Source organism: Ammospiza nelsoni, chromosome 8, assembly GCF_027579445.1.
Source record: "Ammospiza nelsoni isolate bAmmNel1 chromosome 8, bAmmNel1.pri, whole genome shotgun sequence".
Taxonomy (NCBI): domain Eukaryota; kingdom Metazoa; phylum Chordata; class Aves; order Passeriformes; family Passerellidae; genus Ammospiza; species Ammospiza nelsoni.
In genome coordinates, this window is record NC_080640.1 from 33841619 (window position 1) to 33862913 (window position 21295).

Here is a 21295-nt window from a genome sequence, read left to right on the forward strand (position 1 = left end):
TTCTCAGTGAGAAATTTTCCCAAATTTTCCATGAATGCCACTGACCTCTCCATCCTGGAAGTGCTTCTTGAGCTGCTTGAGCATGACAGTGAGCTTCTTGGACTGCACCCCGCTGTAGGCCAGCAGCATGCTCCCGAACTGCCGCTCCGTGATCCGCCCCTCCACCGGGTCGTGCCGCTCGAACTGCCACGGAAGGGACAGGGAGGTGAAAACCAGGAGCAGCACAAGGCTCCACCTCAGCTGGGAGGCATAGAAAAGGCACCATAAAGGATTAACATTGCAGGAAACTCTGGTGAGGGAGAAGTGCTGATGGGCTCCAGCATCTGCTTTCCCCAGGATTGTCTCTCCACCCTATGAGCAATTCCTATGTGCAATTCCTTGGACAGCTCTTGGGAGAAGCCTCTGCTGGAGTCCTGGATGCTGAGAATTTTAGACTTTCTGCAATAACAGACTCTAACCCCCAAGAGAACACTGCATTTCACAGAATTCACAGAATTCACAGAGTCACAAGGTTGCAAGAGACCTCCAAGATCATCAAGTCCAACCCAGCCCCAACACCTCAACTAAACCCTGGCACCCAGCGCCACATCCAGGCTTTGTTAAACACATCCAGGGATGGTGACTGCACCACCTCTCCAGGCAGGGCATTCCAGTTCTTTATCACCCTTTATGTAAAAAACATTTTCCTAATATCCAACCCATATTTCCCTTGGTGCAGGTTAAGGCTTTGACCTCTGGTTCTGTCAGTGCTGCCTGGAGAAAGAGCCCAACCCCAGCTGAGCACAGGCACCTTTCAGGTGAGTTTTCATTTGACCTGAAGCTGTAGCGAAAGCTCCCAAAATTGACTGATAGCACTAAGATTATGAGTGTGCAGTTTAATTACAAGTGTGTAATATCACAGAGTAGAAAACTTAGAGTTTAGAATTTTAAAATATAACAATATATGAGACAAAATGAATGTTTTAAGACAGTAGCTAAATGTTCTTCTTCCCCTTCTTCTTCATAATTTTAAGTATTTTAAAATACTAAAATATTAATTAAAGTATTATAAAATGTTGTTAGTTTTATAATTAAACAAAAAATTCCACATTGCGGACTTCAAGTAATTAGTTATTAAATCAAAAGTAAAAATAATTTCAGTGTAATTTCTTAATTAAATAGTTTAACCTTAAAAAAAGTTATATAAAAATTTAAATATTTTATAACTTATTAATAAAATACTATAAACCTCACAATTTATAATATAAATAAAGATAATAGACATCTAAATCTAAAACCGGAATACCATCTCAAGCACTTCAATCCCAACCTTGACAAAAGTTAAAAAATCCCTAAAAACAAAACAAACCCCCAAAAACCAACATTTAATGGTGCCCCAGTGTGAGGACACCTGTTGAGGTCAGGACCTCCCTGAAGAAATAGAGAATGTACAGCTGTGAGCTGGAAAGAAAAAATCCCCAGGGAAAAGAAAGAAGAAAAAAGGAAGGAAAAAGAACCCAGAAATCCCTCCCAGCTTTATCCCACAGGACTGGGCTGATGGGTGGCTGCTCTAAACAGGGACAGTGGTTAATTAACCAAAGAGAAGTCCTGCAAAGGTCTTCTAATTTTACTCTTCTCTGCTCCAAGGCCAGTGTCCCAGCAAGGGAAGGTTCATGGATGTCTCCAGACTTCACCTGCCCCAAGTTCTCCTCATCCTCAGACCCTGACTCTTACAAATGCTGCTGTGAGGCCCCTGCATAACTTCCAAAAAGCCCTTTTGGGAAGGGTAGAGAAGGTTTTCTCCACTCATCCATCTCCCCTGCAGTGGTTTGTCTCCTGGCTTGCACTGCAGGGGAGCAGGGAAAAGCCATTCCCCAGCCTGGGAAGGTGCTGGGTGGGAGCCCACCTCTGAATAATGGGGATTTCATCTTTTCTCTTCTCCCATCTCTGTGAATCCACCAGCATCAACATCAGACTTCACCCAGCTTCACAGATCTCAGCACCTGGGACAGATTATGTTCCTTCAAATTTACCAGGAAACACAACACCAACACTCCAGCTGATGACAAGGCAGAAGATGACATTTAACAACAAAATGAATTTTTAAACTCATGGGGAACAACTTGGTACCAGTGACTGACATTCTGCTGCCTGCTGAGCTGACCATTCCAGCCTCAGCTGCTCTTCAGTGCTGATGAATTTTTAATTATTACCACATCAACCAGACTTTGGCTGCTTTTCCCAGTGGGAAACCAAGGAATTCCTGGTAAGTGGAGCACCAGGGCTGGAGGGATTTGTATGGGTGACTCTGGCAGGAGGCAGATCCCAAATGGAGAAATTCTGCTCCTCAGCCCCTTGTGTTTTCACCTGAGTGGCCCTCACAGTTTTGGGGGAAAATGATGATTTTTACTGTCATCTGTACAGGCTTTGGGGCTCACACATCATGCAAAACATGGGCCTCTCCCAATGTCCTGTGCTGGGGAAAGGAGAGGGAAAATTCATTTTTGGAAATGTTCTTCATTAAAAAGCAGAAGTAGTAGTTTCTGCCATGCCTGAAGAATGCAAAGAAAATGCCCCTGGGACACAAAAATTTTCCATCAGTGCTGCTTGTGAAGCTTTTTTCTGCTGTAATATTCCTAATTTCATCCCCAAAGACACAAATCAGCATTTTTCTACCAACAGCCTTAAAATACCCCAGGTTTTAGCAGAGTTTTAGGTAGAATCTTTAATTAAAGGCTAGGAAATGTGTCCAAATAGCTCAGCTCAACCTCCTAAGTGGTGACTATGCTCAGAAAATCTCAAGTTGGTGTCTAAAGCCCATCAGCCCCCTCTCCCCCTGCCCTGCACTCAGGATCAGCTCCATGGGGTAACACAAGCAAGCACAGCTCCCTGCAGATGGGGAAATAAATAACCAGCTCCTTGCAGCTTTTTGAAACTAAACTTTGAGATTGTGGTCAGTTTTGCAGCACCAGATGCAAAAAAGATCAGGAAGGAAAAATGTAAATACTTTTCATCTTCATTTTTCTACTGATACACCACACAGCTATTCACAAGAAATAAAAAAAAAAACAAAAACCAACAACAACAACCTGGAAACTATGGAATTTATCCTGCTTATTATTTATCTCATTTTAAAATGAACATTTCTAACATTAAACCAGGACACACAGATGTCCACTATCATGTACAGCCAGGTCAGCCCAGACAGGGGCTGGGAAGTGAGAGCTGGTCCACATCCATTCCCAAATTCCAACAGAAGCACCACTGAACTGAGCAAAAGCAACAGCATCACAGTGAGGGATAAAGAAAGTTCAAATCTTGCCTCCAAGCTGCTGTCAGATGCATTTAAATTAATTACAGAAGGGATAAGCAGGCCATGTCATTTAAAAAGAAATTTCAGGGAGGAAATTCTGTTTATTTTTTCTGCTATGTCAGAGATTGTGTTGAACCATTAAGAAACTGGGCTCCAAAGGATTTGTGAGTGGAAACTTATTGATTCCTGATGAAAGACAACCCCCAGGTACCTCTGACACCCCTTTCCTGGGGGCAGAGGTACCTCCTGCTCCTCCACCCTCTGGCATGTCTCCCAGCCAAACACAACTCAGCACTTGGAGATGAAGGAGGGCGCAAAGCCTACAGGAATTTGTCTTTCAGTACTCAATACACAGCCTACAAACAGTGTTAAAATCCTCTGGGTATTTGAAAAAGCAGGAGAAATAGTGCCCATTCCCAGGCAATCACAATGATCTGCCCTCAGGCACAGGATGACACTGTACAGGTTATTTCTGTGTTCTCTGGAGGGGAAATAACCCCACACCCTCCAGGGAGGGGCTGCAGGGCACAGCACACTGGGGTTTATTACAGCTACCAAGTGCTCTGACAGCCTTTTCCCTTTATGGATCTCAAAGGAGCAAAAGCAGGGCCAAAGCAGAGCTCACCTGGCATTATCCAGAGGGGGTGGAGCAGCTCCTGCTCCTAACATCCCACCAGGACAAACAGAGGACGGGGGGGTCCTACCCCAGCCCAAAATCACACCCACAATCGGCCAGCGAGTCCAACAGCTCTGGAGCAGCTTCCACCGGCAGCCACTTGGTGCCAGCAGTGGATTCTGCATCTGCACCAGGCAAGGAGAGGGGACAGAATGCTGGCCAGGGTTCCTCCTGCAGGCCAGGACACCTGAGGTGCTGAAGAAATTAGCTTGAAATATAAAAAGGCTTGAAAGAATTTCGAAATTCATTCAGAGCCAACGTGATGTGAAAGGAAATCTGAGGAGTTTATGGAACAGCTCAGCAGGAACTGGAGGGACAGGACAGGAGGGAATGGCTTCAAACTAAAATAAGGGAGGTTTAGATGGGATATTGGGAATTAGGAAATGTTCCCTGTGAGGGTGGGCAGGCCCTGGCACAGGGTGCCCAGAGCAGCTGTGGCTGCCCCTGGATCCCTGGCAGTGCCCAAGGCCAGGCTGGATGGGGCTGGGAGCACCCTGGCATGGTGGAAGGTGTCCTTGGCCAGGGCAGGGGTGGGATGAGCTCAGCTTTAGGGTCCCTTCCAACCCAAACCATTCTGGAATCCTGAGGGAAGGGAGAAAGCAGCAGAAATGGGGTGCAGCCCTTGACTTCACCAGCTTTGCTGGCCCAGTCCCTGTAGCCAGTCCAAACACACAGCAGGGTACTCCCTGATTTTTTTTTTTGTTATTTAAAAGATTACCCATAACCTTACACACATGTTAAATAGCCCAAAACTCCCCCCAAACCTGACTGGATGATCACATTCCTGCTCCTCTCTAAGATGAAATTCCCAGATTTGTTCAAACAACCCCACTCTCCTTCCTTCTGAGAGAAAAGCTTTCTCACATGAAGAGAGCAGAGGACAAAGAAGCAATTTCCCTGCTTCTACATCTCCTTAATTGCACAACTTTATGGAAAGGCAATACAAGGAGCCATCATAAAACAACAGACCCATAATATCTTTTCTTCCTTGCTTCATTGTTTTTTTCCTCCACTAACTCAATCCATCTTCCCCTGCAGGAAATCAAATCCCAGGCTGAGGAGCATCCAGCCCAAAGCAACTCAGAGACACCACCATGAGAAACATCCTGGTGGAGAAATAAAACCTACTGCAAGTTCCTAAATGCAGACATTGGTTTCCTTTTATTTCTCCTTCTGGCAGCAAGGCTCACCAGTGGGAAATGAAGCAGTTCCCATGGCCTCAGAAAAAGGCTAAGTTTGGGTACCACACATTTCTCAGGGGAAGGTTTCCCTTCCCAGCTGACTCTCCTTCCTCCTCAAGAAATTTGCCCTAAGCAATAGTGTTAATAGGGAAAGATTCTACCTAAAACTCCAGTGCTACAATCTGTGGGAAATGGATTTGTAGAGAATTTTCAAAGTTTCACAGAAGGCTCACATAGTATGTACTTGTATGTAAACTTTGAGATAAGAAATGCTGATTTAGAAATGTCATGGAACAGGACAGACATTGTTGAGAGAGAAATGGAACTAGAAACAAGTTTTAAAGGATGGTTTTGTAAATAAGATTAGATACTCTGGAGAAGTAGAACTGTGAGAGATGTATTGTAGTAGGACTTATGAGGGGTCACTTTAGATGATTGGTTTTAAGGTATTTACAGCATGGTGTGTAAAAGTTGATAGGTTAAGAAGTGTTTATAATGTATTGTAATTAGAAAATAGTTGGCTTTTAATTGTGATGGTGTGATTCATAACATCTCTATTGTTTTACTCTTCACGTAAGACTGAAAATAAAAGTTTTAAAAACATTTCTTGGTTGTTTTATTTCTGAGTTCTCAGTTGCCCCATCTCTGTGTCAAAAAATCCAACAAATATCCACTCAGAGAAGGGGAGTTTAAAAAACTGCATCAAAAACGAGGAGCAGTGTTTCGTGATTGCTGCCACCAGACCCCAGTGGGCCCACGAGAGCAGCCCCTGCTCTGCAGTGGGGAGGGGACACCAAAGCCCCAGAGAGGGCTCAGCAGCACAGACAACCACAAGTGCCTGGCAAAACCTCCCATGGAAAAGTGGAATAAATTGATTATCCCCTCCTTCCTAAGCTGGCATTTTTGGGCTGGACACACACTGGTGGCTTGTGTCTCCTGCTTTGTTTGCTGAAGAAGAAAATGGCTGAAAGAACCTCCAGGCCCCTGCACTTGGCACAGGCACAGAGAGCATTTGGGATCCATCAAATCCCATCGGTGCAGGAGGGAAACACCCAGCTGTAACTGGAGCCAGCACCATGAAAACACAACTCAGACTTTTCCTAAAGCAATGCCAAAAGGATATACTCCCTATCCTCTTCAAACACTCACATTAGCTAAATATCCGCTGTATTTTAGCAGGTTCCTAAATTTCTAGGAAGGTTTCCCTTAAAAACCAATCAAACATGATGTATTCCCTGCAACCTCAAAGCAAGGATCTTAAATAAATAAATGTATGTGTGCCACATTCCTAATTGAGACAGCAAAGAGAAATACATCTTCAAGGACATTTGGATGGGAGAGAAGTGTTGAGGGATGATCTCTGAGCTTCTTTCTGCAAGTTAAATAAAAAACATCCACGGGAGAATCTTGCTAATACTAATTCCATCAGGTTTAGGGGTAGTGGGAAAAGGTGACCTGTTCCCAGAGCTGCTCTGTGCATAATAAGGAATCAAAAGGGTCTGGGAAATAATGATCTGTAGGGTAATACTCAGATTCATAATATGTGACCCCTTAAAGTGGTATTTGCTCAAAGCTTTATTTGACAGGCTGTAATACATTATTTATCTGCAAACTACTGCAGCACTGGCTCTGTTTACTGTTCTGGAGAAGGAGGCTGCCAGGATCTCTTGTCAAGTTGCATATACAACTATGACAGGAAGAAAAAGAAAGGGGAAAACACTATATATCTCCCTAAATCCCAGCAACCTCATCCATCCAAAAAAATTTAATGTATTTGTGAGTAAGCTGAAGTGTTTACACAGGCACTGAATTACTGCCAGAAGAAAAGAAAGGGAAAAGTTTCTAAAGGCTTTTTGTTTGGGAAGATTGAAGATTTAAAATACTCATTTTTCCGAGGGGGATAATTTATGCTGAAAGGTTTCTTCTCTGGACATGGATCTAAAGCACTGGGTTTTGCAAGATGAAGCTCAGCCTGCTCTGGACACAGCCTACAGAGCCCCTGGGTGTAATTATTGCTTTATTTGGTAAAACCCACCCAAAGACACAGCTCTAAAGATCTTCAGAGCTGCCAAAAAAAGAGGAATGAAAATGGGCAGGAGGAAATGCCAAACCCTGCCTGGACCATTGCTTCTTTTTTACCTTAAAAATAATAAAGAAATGAAGGAAAGGGAGCTATTTTCACATGAGAAAAATCCAATCTTCCAAATGCTCTCCTTGTTCACACTTTCCCCTCTCTGCCTAAGTGAATATGTAGCAGCCAGGTTCAAAATGTCCATCTGTCAGCAGCAGTGCAATCCCAGCAGAGCTGATGTTGGAGAGAAGCTTTGGAGATTTCATTGACCTTGGCAAGCCACTGCTGCCTGCAAGGGGGAAAAATTCATTGCCATCACCAGCCACTTGTTCCACTTTAATGAGCAATTAAAGAAGGTTATGTAAAGATGGCTGCACCTGAACTTCAGCCCCTGAATAAAAAGATCTTCCTGCAGGCTCTGAGCAGATCAGTGTTTTGAAATTCTGTGCAGTGAGGGAATGACAGGAAGGAAACCTGAAGAAAAGGAATCAGTAATGCTAAGGAAAAAGGTCTGCTAAATTAAAGGGATGCTGAGGGGGAAGAGCTGAGCAATCTCCTCCCATGCCTGCTCTCCAGACCTTGCTGCCATCCCTGCCCTTGACAGTGCTCCTGGTGCCATGGAACACAGCAGCTTTTCTGTCCTGCATGCTCCCTGAATAAAAGGAAAGTTCAGAAGCAGAACAAAGTCCCAACCCTCCTGCAGGAAAACACACAGGACAGAGGAGCTGTAAGAACCCGAGTGAAGCCATTACTCTGAAAAATCCCAACATCTAAGTCTCCACGGAACTGCTGTACACAGTTTTATTAAGAAATACAGCTCCCTCACTGCCTGTTAAGAGTTCACATTGTTTTCTGCTTGACCTTGGTGTTCAATTCTCCAAGAAGAACAAGTTTGCAGGAGTTTAATTCAGCCTAGCAGGGAAAAGGGTCCTGCTTCCATGTTCCTCCTACATCAGCAGAAGCAAAGGCAGGGCTGAAGCACAGCCAGCAAGGTGAGGAGCTGCAGAACAGCTCTGAATTCAGAGCCTGGAAGGGGAGAAGGAACAAGAGGACTGAGTGTTTATTTATCCAGCAGCAGGAGGAGGCACAGGTCAGGTACCTGCTACAAGAATGTGCTCACACAGACATTCCCAGCCTGTGCACCCCAGCTTTTGCTGCTCCCTGCTGCTGGCTAACTTGGTTGTGCACAAGAGCATCTATGCTGAATAACTCACATTTCCTAATTTATGGACTCTGATACCAACCTCCACACACTCCTGTGGCAAGGTAATGAAGGCAAAGAGCACTCCTGGGATTTTATTTGCAAGGGTCCCACACAAGGCTCTGCTGCACTGCAGGAGCTCAGCAGTGGATTTACACACCCCTCATAAAGCAAAGGAGCCTCTTGGTACAGAGCAAAGCCTTCCACTGCTGCTAATGATGCAATAAATAGAAATTCCAATAAAACCCTCCACAGCTTCCCCTGCAGAGCCACTGCATCAACCACACTCAAGTCACCTGGTTCTAACACAAACAAGGCACTTCTCTCCCAGGTGGGTGCCCCATGAAGCATCCATCCCAAACAGGAGGATGCCACAGCTGCTCCTCTGTGTCCCAGCCATGCTCACAAGCACATGAACTGCCACACACACCCTGCCAGCCTCACTGGCACACTGCTGGATCACTGGATATTTTGGTGACCAGTGACAGACCCAAGGGAACAGCCTGAAGTTGTGGCAGGAGTTTAGGCTGGATATTGGGCAAAGGTTCTTTCCCCAGAGGGTGATCAGGCATTGAACAGCTTCCCAAGGAATGGGCATTGCCCCAGGGCTGCCAGAGCTCCAGGAGTGTTTGGAAAATGTTCTCAGGGACAGGGTGGGATTGTTGGGGTGTCCTGGGCAGGGCTCCATGATCCTTGTGGGTCTCTTCCCACTCAGGACATTCTGTGATTTTACAGCTGCAGTTGCTCAGTATGCTCTTATAATCCTGAGGCCCCCCAAAACCACCCCACAGACCCCTCCTCTGCCTTTCAGAGCGAGGTTGGGAGGGTTTGATTTCTCTGGCACAAGTTTCCTCACCTGGACTAGGGAGGAATCAGTTAGGAACAGCATTTATGGCATCTTCTGACTGAGGGACAAAGTCCAGCTTTTGGTAACTCCCCTGTGACAGTGAAACCCCACCCACCAGCATCCCCCTGCTCCATGGAAAAAGGGACTGGAATTCAACCTGCCTTGGATTTCAACTAAACTTCCCCTGGTGCACACTTAGGCATTTCATTACCTGCTCTGCTGTTCTTGATTGATGAAAATGACTTGCCTCAGACTCCTTTATGGTGACTCTTCATGTTTCCTGAGACAGTTATCTCTCCCTTCTGCCCTTCCTTAAGCTGCACATACCATGGCCTCATAACTTATCCCTAGCCTCAGATATTTTTTCCATACTAATGTTCCACTCTGAATTCTCCCCAGGTCTCTGGCTGACACTGGACAGGAACTGAATGCCAGCTTTTCCCCAAAGCTGAGATGCTGCAGTCAACCTGAAAGCTGCATGAGGCTGCATGAGACCCTTTCCACTCACAAAAGCAGGCTGCCAGCTCTGAATGCTGTCAAAACCAGGATGAGCTGTCCAAGTCACTTCCACTGCCTGCCCAGAAATTCCCAGATTCCATCTGTGTATGCTGGACTGTGCCTGCTTAACTGCAGAGCTCCCTGATGTGAAACTATTCACACTGCTTGGATGACCCAACTTTTAACTGGGCATGTCACACGGTTCTGTCACCCAGCACCCTTTCATGGCCATCCAACAAAGGCAGGGACATCAGCCTCACTTCTGTCCCCTCAACTCCTACCAGGGAAATGCAGAAGAAGCAATCTGTAGGTCTGCAGAGTCTCCTGGTAACTCCCCTCTCCTTGGCACTAAATCCATCATGGCTTTGTCCATCTCTGACTCCACTAAATAATTCTGGAGGGTACAGTCTCCATATCCAGATCCTCTTTTCCTCCAGAGCTGTTTAAAGGTTATTAGTTATCAACACACCTTTTATCTAGTCAGGGCCTGACAACAGTGACACATCACTCATCCTCTGGGACAAACAGAACACTCATGGGGCACACTTTAGGCAGACTTCAGGCTTTCTGTATTTAGCCATCAGCCCATCCTCCTCTCCTTCCCCTGCAGCCAGGCCAGGAAATCACCAGCAGAGAACACAAACAACTTTTGTACCTGTCATTAATTGCCCTACTGAAGAAGCAATTCCACAAGTGCTGGTTTGGCTTTTCAGATGTAAGCATCATGTGAAGGAAGAGAAATCAAATCTGAAGCTAAAGCAGGAGTTGTAGATATGCAAGATATAGATACAGAACTGACAAAACTGTGTAAGTACACAAAATCCATCACAGGATTGCTGAAAAGGCAGAATTCATAAGGAAAAAGGGAAAACATGACATTCCCCATCACTGTTCCCACAGGGGCTGGGTCAGGGTGAGGCTGAAGTGAGAGGATCAGCAGGTAAAGAGAACTGTGAGAGACAACACAGCTGATCATGACACAGATTGTCATAAAAGTGACTTAAAACCAAACAAAAATGTCTTGTGTAAGTTCAGCAGCAAACTGACCTCTAAAAGTCTGAGTTTTGGGCCCCTCCTTACCAAGTTCAGCCAATCTGACACTGCCAGACTTCATTTTTCAGGCTACTCAAAACCATTTACTTAAGTTGCTCATTTTCCCCCTAAATGACTGCAACAGAAACAAAGATATGTGACTCATTACTGCAAGTTTTGTTACTGTTAACAAATCACTGAAAAGCTGTATTGCTCTGCCAGCCTATATAAAAACCGGGCAGAATCCCAAAAAATCTTGAGTAAGCTGGTAACAACAGAGCAGTTTTTAATACCTGCTACAGGATTACTTGGAATCTAACTATTCCAACACTGGGACTCAGAAAGGCACTTAAATATTTAAGTTATTACCATAAAATCCAATTCTGAAACCAGAGTATTTTATAAGACAGGCCTGAGATCCCAAAGGATTTAGGACTTTCTAATGAGCTGTGTGCAGATGGAAGAGCATCCAGCACCCCTTCTTCATAAAAACCCAAACCAGGCAGTAACTGTATTGGCATTGGCCATGAAAACAGGAATTTCCAGGATAAAGAGGTTATTCCCACATCACCTGTCACAAAACAGACACAGAAAATAAGGAATTTTCCAGATGACAGCAGTGATGTCTTGTACTTTTGCCATATTCTTACAGAATCCTGTTTTACTTTGCTTGGGAGGGACATTGGGGCATCCTTAATCTTTGGGAAAGAGGAAAAATATGGGGATTAAACCAGTGCTATCAGCAGGTTTTGGGGTGCCTTGCAGGAGTGATGAAGAAAAGGAGAACAAAGGGCTCACACATCTTTTCTAGGTGCTCTTCCAAAATCCTAAAAAAATTTAGGCTGGGAGAGCCCCAAAGGCTGGCTGGGACTCCTTTTGGTCCTCCAAGGACACAGGAATATCTGGGACAGGCACTAACAAGCAGAAATAGCATAAACAATGATGTCAAGTCCTATTCATCTTCCAGATTCACAGAGATCTTCCACTCAAAACCCAAAAAAGGAGCCCAACACCACCTGTCCCAAGGGGACATGTGAGAGCTGCAGAGCCTGTCCAGACAAGCTTGTCACTGTTTGTCAAAGCAAGCCACCAGAAAAATGGACTTCTGGCTGTAGGACCTTGCCAGGAGCCCCATTTGCTGGGCTGGGTCCTGTGGCTCAGCTTTAGCTAAGCTGGGCCACCCCATAACCCAAAAACTGACCACAGCTTTCTCCAAGCAGCCAAACCCCAAAAGGTTGAAATAAGGCATTAAAAGTATCTCCTCTACCTCTGGCTGTGGTTACTTTCCTCATCCTTCCCTTCCTGCAACTGAGTTGACTGCTGAGTCTTCATAAAATGATGGAAAATATACTTGCATAGAAAAAGAAATAAAAGCAGAAGAGAAGAAGAAAACAGCAGGCCATGGTTATTTAAACCTGCTATCAACACTTCAGCCATAAGGAACATTGAAATGTTCAGGGCTTTGTCTGAGTTAATTCCTCTGTGAGGGCTTCTGCTGAATCCTAGCAAGAAATATGCATGGATATTTTGATTTCTAAAAAAAAATGAACCAGAACCAGTAAGAGGAAGATAAAGTGGGTTCAGATGGTCAGAAACTATTGTTCCACCTTCAGTCAGCAGAAAACAGCTCAAGGGGATGAACTGCAGAAATGCCTGGATGCTGAGCTGAATGGGAAAAGCTTTTAAAAAAGGTTCTTACTTAAAGCACCTTTCTTTTCAGATGAGACAAAGCCAGCATCCCAGTTGGGGAACAGAGGCTCTGGGTCACTCAGGGGCTGCAGCAGCCCCAGGAGATTCTTCAGACCTGTGTCGCAGACATTTCTCCACAGAAATCCTTCCTTTCATATTTCTGTGTCTTCGGGAGCCAGAGGCCCCCGAAGAGAAGGTAAACAATTATTATCAGCTGCTGTGGAATGCAATAGGATTCACCTTGATTGGCTCATTTTCTATGTTTATAATTAAGAGCCAATCACCAGTTCAAGCCAGGGGACTGAGTCCTTGGCCACAACTTTGTTGTGGGTTCTTTTCTATCTCTTCTCAGCTTAGCTAGCGGCTCTGCAAACCTCTCTCTATATTCTTTTTAATATAATTATAATGTATTATATCATATATTAATAAATTCAGCCTTCTGATCAAGATACAAGATTCACCGTCTCTCTCTCACCAACTGCGACCCACACAGGTCGCGGTAAATATCTGGTGACCCCTCGTGTAAGAGCAAAAATTAATCTGATAAGACCAGAGGAGCAAAATTGCTGCACTGGGTAAAAATCCTGTATGTGTAGCATTTGATGGTTGCTTTGAAGTGACCTCAGAAAGTGGATTCAAGCCAGGAGCTGAAGAACTGAAGATTTGGACAGAGTTCACAGCCAAGGCTGACCACAAAGAGAATCTTTCTTCTGGAAAACGATCAGGAAAGATGATGGAAAAGAGCAGCAGACCTGTGGAGCTGGCCAGAGCAAGCTGGACTCTTTCAAAAGGTACTGTTCACTTTTCTATCCCTGATGAACCAGCCCTTCGTAGCTTGTGGCTGTTCGTATGGCAAACACATGCCTTGCCAGAAGAGATTCAATTCTCCTCTTCAGAGGAAAAGCTTATTGCCCTCTGGAACTATTGGTGCAGAGAAGATGGTTGCTTTTTGTCAAAAACAGATATCTATGGGTTCTTTCGATGGGCAAAGCTTTTTGGGTTCTTTATTGATATTCTGTATGCTTTGGATGTTTTTGTCTGGGAGTGCATGGACTCGATTATCCAGTGCGTCTACCTGGAGGGACGCGTGTTGCCTTCCATCTACTCAGCATTTATAAAGCTTTTCCCAGTCCTGAAGCGCAGAGCAGCTTGTTTTCAATGGATATCTAACTGTTATGGCCAAGCTCCGTTTCCACCACCCTTGGCAGAAGACCCGGTGGGGGAGGACTTTGGGTTTTTTTCCCCCCCCTGCTTCGCGGCGGGGGGGGCCGAAACTTCGCGGCGCGAAGAAGTTTTTTTTACTCTTGCTCCGGAGCATGCTCAGATGGAGCCTCCTCCTTCCCCCCCTTCTCTCTCTCCGGGGGGATGGGAGCGGCCGCTCAAGCCAGCGCCGGCCTCTCAGACTCCGCCTTCAGATATGGGGGCGGCACCGGTCTCCGAGGTTTCCTCCACGCCCCTGCTAGAGCCGTCACTCCAGGAGATCCCGTCTCCGCCTCTCCAGGAGGTCCCGCCCACGGTTTCACCGGCCTCCCTGCCCCCGCCAGAGCCTGTGTCGGAGAAGGCCGAAGAGACAGCACTTCCGCCGATTGACCTGTTGCTAAGCAACGGCGACGCTCCGCTGTCTCTCCCAGCTCCGCTGCTGCCGGTTTGCACTGCGACGGTGACTGCGACTGCGCCTCCGCAGAGGACCCCAGAGTCAGCAGCAGAAAACGGAGTTGAACCTGCGGGACCCTCGAAGCAGCCCGCGGCTGATCCCACGCTCAGCGCGGTTCCCCCCCCCGGTTCCGGCTCCCTCCCCGGTTCCGGCTCCGTCCCCGCTGCTTCCACCGGACGTCCCAGCAGCCGCCCTGGAGGCTGGTCTCTCCTTCAGTGGAGCAGGGGCTGCCCGCCAGCCCACTGTTGTGGCAGTCCGGCTGCCGGCTTTCAAGCTCGGCGGTTTGGGGGGTGGTTTTTCGGGGATTGTCCCATGGAGGCCGCCGCCTCTCTTGTGCCCTAGCGGCGAGGGGGAGGGGGCTCCCGAAAGTTTTGCCTTTGGTCCCCAGCCCAGTGGGGGTGGTGCCGTGATGCTGTGGGAAACAAACATTCCCAGACCCGAGATGAAGATTCTCGGGGCAGCTTCTATTTCCCTGCTGCTGGCATGCCTCAGTGGTTTAGGGGAAAGGAAGCGTCTCACTACCCGTGCTGCCATTGTGCTGGCAGCAAGGCTCAGGCCCGTAGGAATGCAGAGCCTTCCTCATGGGTTTGGCCTGGGATGCTGGGCTCAGGAAATTCCTGGGCCGGGCCCACTGCGAGGCCTCTTGATGTTTTTGGGGATTCTGGTTTGTCCTACCGGTCCGGGTCCCCCTGTGTGAGCCAGTTTTGGGGTTCCTGGTCCAGTATGGGCCAGGGCCCCCAGGGCCTTTCCTTCTCTGGCACTGCTCTGCTCGGCTGCTGCTCTTTTGCTTTTCGATAAAAAAAAAAAAAAAAAAAAAAAAAAAAAAAAAAAAAAAAAAATTAAAAATTAAATAAAAAAGATTGAAAATAGGCGGGCAGCAGCTCTGAAGTGCTGAAGCACTGAAGGGCCAGAAAAGGACATTCTAAAAATTGTTCAAATTGTTTCAAATTGTTTAAAATTGTGTTATGCTGTTTCAGGACAAAAAGGACTCTAAGGACTCTCAGATGTCCAAAAGAAACGACTTCAGCTGATGGACTGTTCCTGAAACTCAGCTGCATGGACTTGAATTCTCTTTGCATTGTTTCTTGCAATTTTTCTTATATTGTAGGATTGTTTTAGTGAATTGTTAGTATTCTATATTTTATAGGTGAAGGAATTTCCTGTTCATTCCACATCAGCATTTTTCTTTTATTTTTATACAATTTAGAAAGGTGAGATGTCGCAGACATTTCTCCACAGAAATCCTTCCTTTCATATTTCTGTGTCTTCGGGAGCCAGAGGCCCCCGAAGAGAAGGTAAACAATTATTATCAGCTGCTGTGGAATGCAATAGGATTCACCTTGATTGGCTCATTTTCTATGTTTATAATTAAGAGCCAATCACCAGTTCAAGCCAGGGGACTGAGTCCTTGGCCACAACTTTGTTGTGGGTTCTTTTCTATCTCTTCTCAGCTTAGCTAGCGGCTCTGCAAACCTCTCTCTATATTCTTTTTAGTATAATTATAATGTATTATATCATATATTAATAAATTCAGCCTTCTGATCAAGATACAAGATTCACCGTCTCTCTCTCACCAACTGCGACCCACACAGGTCGCGGTAATAGACCTGCATTTCCCCAAGGGCCTCCCCAGAGCTCTGAACATGAACAAAAACTGGATTTCAAATCAACATCCCAGCTTCAGGCCATGCTCCAGTTTTACTGAGCCAGCAGAGGATGAGCAGATGAGGGAAGAAGAGTTCAGCACAGCACCACTTCTCACATTCTCCTGATTTACATGGGTCAGGGTAAACCCCTCTCTTCTCAGGAGAATCTCATCTCTGAATTGCTGTGCTTTTCAAGCAGCTGAGGGCATCAGGGCACTCCCTGGCAAAGGAACAACACAAACCCACCAGACACTCTGGGAAAAGCTCCTTAAGTGTGAACAAACACATCAAATGTGAAGCAAGGAGGAAAGGTGGGAGATCAGGTCAAAAGAGATAAAAGCTGAAAAGGAGAGAAGCCCCATTGCATAATGTGGGGACAGAAATAGGCCAGTTTTGCCTAAATCAATGAGAGTTAGGAACAGGAAAATCAGGGCTTTAGTAGCATGAACTCAAGGAAAAGTTCAGTTTGGCAGAGCAGAACCATCAATGTTTCAGTGGAAATGAGTATCAGCCTGGTGCTGGCAGGGAGTCAGTAATGATGCATTTATGATATCTGATAACTTACCCAGATATAAATATCTTTTATTGTCCCACTTTATAAATGATCTGTTAGAAAAGCAACTACTATTAGCCAGGAGATGCACAATTGACTGAAATCATCAAGAACTAAATTGTCACAGCAGAAATAGAAGAACAAGTATCATGAAACTGGAAAGAAAAATACCCATTGCCTCTTAATGAGGGGAGTGGGGAGCTGTGGAGGGAGCACAGGGTCAGGAACACCTCAGTGTCCACCCTGGAGTGAACAGGGCAGAGGAAAACAGGGCATAGAAAAATCTCTGCTTCTCTTGCCTTTACATTCAAGTTACACCTGATGTTTCTTCACCTTAAAGAGTATTTTATTCCTTTCAATTTGCAGAGGCACTGAGGAGCTGACCCAGTTCACAAAGAACATTGTCTTGAACAGCCAATTCCCCCTGCAAAGGCAGGGCCACAGCACCTGCTTTAATGGCCAGGAAATGAAGGCAGTGAACCAGGCAATTGCCTCCACAAAAATAAAATAATCAGTCCTTGGGTCAGTTCCTTACTTGAATTTGTAAATTCCAAAAGAAAAAGGGAATAAATTCAGTTTTAAATTGCAATGACTGACTTGATAAGAATTTGAGAAAACGCTGATCACACAACCTGAGCATGTGAGCAATAATACACCAGACTGAAGAGACAGAGCTCTGAATTCTGTTATCCTGACAGGCTGGGGGACATCTTATGCACAAATCCTGATTTCCAATGCAAATAAAAGCCTGGTTTTGCTCAAGCCAGGTTGAACCCTGCAGCCTGATGCAGTGATGGGCACCATTTCCAACTGAGTCAGCTCTACCTGGGAGCTGAGACAGGCCAGCAAGTCCCCTGTTGCTGTCCTTCTGCTGATTTTATACAAAAGAACCAAATTTTGAAGGGTGATGATTAAATTCAGGTTTTGTGACTAGGAGCAGGAGGCTGGGAGCTGCTGTTAAAACTCAGGGTAATGCAAATTAAAAAGGAGACTAAATTCACTAGAGATGGACAATATTTCTCATAAAACATCCAGGAGTGAACAACAGAGGTCACATAACAGAGACCACCTATTTAGGAGGATCCAAACAGGCCACGAACACTTTCCCAGCAGAAACATTCAGAAAAATGAAGCAAACAGAAAAGATGGGGACAAAAGCAGAGATGAAGTGTGGTATTTTTGGGGTTCCCCAGACAGAGGAGGGATGAAGGAATCTGACTCCATGTTCTCAGAAGGCTAATTTATTATTTTATTATATGATATTATATTATATAAAAGAATACTATACTAAACTACACTAAAGAATAGAGAAAGGATACAGAGAGAAGGCTAAAAGATAAAGAATCTTGTGACTCTCTCCAGAGTCTGACACAGCCTGGCTGTGATTGGTCATTAAGTTAAAACAATTCACATGAAACCAATAAAACAATGACCAAACCACATTCCAAAGCAGCAAAACACAAGAGAAGCAAATCAGATAATTATTGCTTTCATTTTTCTCTGAGGCTTCTCAGCTTCCCAGGAGAAGAAGTCCTGGCAAAGGGATTTTTCAGCAAATATCATGGTGACAATGAAGAGTTTTGGGAATGTTATAAATCCTGGTCCTTTAGGGCCCAGCTCACTGATTAAGACTCAGACCAACCTTCCTCAGCAAGGCAGCAACAGGCCACTCACAACCTCTGCTGTTTTTCCCTTAAATCATCCCCATCAGCAGAGCCAAGGCAACAGCCAGGCTTTTAGAGGAACACACACCCAGGATGTACCAAGAGCAGCCACCAACAAATGCTGGAGATGTTCCTTGGGGAGTGCCACAGGCACTGAAATGCCCATCAGGAATTAAACAGCTTGGATCTGTAAGTCACAGCTGTAGAAATTCCCCTTGTACCCTTCTCAGTCTCTTGCTCCTCCTCCAGAAGCCCCACTATGACAAATGTGTATTTTATGATTGGCTTTTCACAAATATTCAAATGAATATTATATGTGTTGTGTTAAAAAGTAATGCTGTATTAATTTTCTTAAGTGGTGTGTTAAATATAATTTTAGGTTATAACATAATGTTAAAATAGAAACTATGCTGTGTAAGATACTTTTTTATAAAGAAAGGTCTTGCACCAGATAGCAGCCACAGGACATCCAAATCTCTCAGAGAAAGAGAATTTATTGCTCCATTATTGAGTTCTTCTTGCCTGGCTCAGCCCTGAAGACACTGTCAGGATTCAGAGGAAGAAGCTGACACTGCCCAGACAGAATCCTGTGTTTGAATGGAATTTATGCATCATGTATGAGGTGTATGAATATGCAACAGGCTGTTGCTTTTAAGGGTTAATCCTCTGTTAATGTGGGGCCTTTTATGGGCTTATTTTGCCCAGAAAAGATACCCAGACTGTCTGTAACTCTTTGTTTTTATTGTCTCGTATTGTCCTAATCCAAATTGTCCAAATTATTATTACTCTAACTATATTGCTCTTTTTATAACCATTTTATTATCATTAAACTTCTAAAATTAAAAAAACCCAAGTGATTGGCGTTTTTCACACCCACCCTAAGCACACCCATGCTGCACTGCCCTCCCCTGGACAAAAACAACCATTCCAAACCTCAAGTTTGAGAATGTCGTGCTGCAGCTTGCGCTGGAAGTCCAGGAAGTGGGAGATGGTGAGCTTGCCCTTGAGGTCAGCCCCGAAGAAGTAGGTGGTGAGGGCGGAGTTGAAGCCGGTCTTGAGGGTGTTGCCGGTGGTGGAGCGGTCCCGGTGCCGCATGCCCATGCTGGTCTGCGAGCGGATGATGCTCTGCACCTACAGACACAGCCAGATGGCACCGTCAGAACCAGTCAAGAGCCTGTGGCATCCTCTGGGGGGGTACCAGCTGCTGGTTTCTCTGTGCTAGGAAAATGAATCCACAAACATCAGAGGTTTATTGTGACCGTGTTCACAGCGGTCTCAGGTTGAGGGAAGAGATGAGGATCTGACTCCATGTTTCATAAGGCTTGATTTATTATTTTATGATATATATTATATTAAAACTATACTAAAAGAATAGAAGCAAGAATTTCATCAGAAGGCTAGCTAAGAATAGAGTAAGAAAGAATGGTAACAAAAGTTTGTGGCTGGGGCTCTGTGTCTCAGCCAGCTGACTGTGATTGGCCATTAATTGGAAACAACCAACATGGGCCAATCCCAGATCCACCTGTTGCATTCCACAGCAGCAGATAATCAATGTTTACATTTTGTTCCAGAGGCTCTCAGCTTCTCAGGAGGAAAAATCCTAAGGAAAGGATTTTTCATAAAAGATGTCAGCGACAGTTTATGTCCAAAAAGGAGACAGAGGAGTCCTTTCACTTTATATGAATAAAGGGAGAGGCATGGGACATTCCCCTGGGATCCCTCCAATTTTTGGGGGATGCAGCCTCCTTTTTATCCCAATTTCCCAGCCCCATTTCCCTTCTCTCTTTCCCCATTGGTTGAGGTACTTGGAAGGTACAGACTTCCCAAAATGCCTGATACCATGTTGGAATTCAGGACATCCCTTTGGCTGTCCTGGATTGTCAGGACCCCTGCCAGGGGGCTCAGAGACCCTGGCACAGAGCCCAGAACATCTGTGGCTTTGATTATGACCCATGGAAAAAATTACCAACCTTATATGAAGATTTGCAAGCCATGAAAGTACAAGTAGAATAATAATTAGTTTGTCATGGAATGAAAAATAGATTTTTTTGGGTTTTTAGAATGGGGGTTCAGGGGACAAGATGGAGGAATCTGGGCGTGTCCAGCCTTTCTCCTTCTTCTTCTTCTTGGCCTCCATCTTCTGCTGTGATGTTGGCACTTTTGGATTGGTTTTGAAGCTCACTGTCTAACATAGGTGATAGGTATTGGGAAGTTATGGTAAATAATGTACAGGTAGTTTTTAGTATAAAAAGATAACACGACCTCAGGGGCAGGTAGAATGTCTCTGTCTGTCCTGCTGAATGGACCTGGACAGGCCAGAGAAAGAATTTTATAGATAAGAAATAATAAACAACCTTGAGAACGAGAACTGAAGAGTTCTGACTCCTTCTTCAGCTGCTGGGCTGGGAAAAGAGACTTTCTAATGCATCTCAGGGTCACCAAAGATTCCCCTCTAATGTATAACCCTCCCTTTTAAGTTTTAATTCTCATGGAATTTAGGGGTTTTTCTTCTCCATTGTTTCTGTCACCTTTCAATGTCTAATTTCACTGATCAGCAGACCTAAAGTTTATTTGTAAAAGCAAATATCTTTTTCCATTCATCAATCAGTGGAATCCTTCCCATTGTTTATCTCCCAGTGCTGGTTTTATCTACCAGCAGACCCACAGCTTGTCTGGAAAGACAAATCTTCCATTCCTCTCATCTGGGTCTGGACGGAAGGCACTTGAGACAGTAGCTCATGTTGAGACTCAGGTGTTTATTATTTCTTATCAGTAAAACAGTCTCACTGCTGTGAGTTCAGCAGCTTTTCATTAGAAGGCACCAAATGGCCAACAATCTCTTGTTCCAAGGGCTTTTAAGACTAAACTATCCAATGAAGAACTGACACCTGGATTATTTTCCCTTTTAACCCAATAGCTGATCCCAAAGAGCTGCAATGGGGACTTTTCTGCCCAATTACAAAATGCCACCCAAACCCATGGAGAAGGAGGAAGAAGCAGCATGAAGAAGAAACCCAGGATGACACCCTGTGCCCTCCACCTTGCTTCCATCCACAGCACACTAAGAATCCCAAACCCTCAATTTCTCACCAAGTGATACACCTACACTGCTCTCTATAATATATTGCACACTTTTGTGGGTTCCAGTCTATTCTGGAGTGTAGGAAACTTCCTCCATGAATGAGGGACAAAGTCAGTGCTGCCCTGGGGGTCAGGGCACCCCAGAGCAGACAGAGAAATATTCCTGGTGCTCTGGGTTTCCACAATCCTTCTTTCTTTTCCTTCTAAAAC

The 21295-nt window shown here is 45.1% G+C and overlaps 1 protein-coding gene across 6 annotated transcripts in view; it reads right to left on the reverse strand.

Moving 5' to 3' along the window:
- Positions 1-21295, reverse strand: part of MICU1 (mitochondrial calcium uptake 1) — a 95849-nt gene that overhangs the window by 13228 nt on the left and 61326 nt on the right. For all 6 annotated transcript variants that reach the window (XM_059477028.1, XM_059477029.1, XM_059477030.1 and 3 more), the window contains 2 exons: positions 18938-19135; positions 46-183 (listed from right to left, as the gene is read on the reverse strand). In XM_059477028.1, the coding sequence (XP_059333011.1) occupies positions 46-183; positions 18938-19135 (336 nt within the window). The remainder of the gene's footprint in view (positions 1-45; positions 184-18937; positions 19136-21295) is intronic.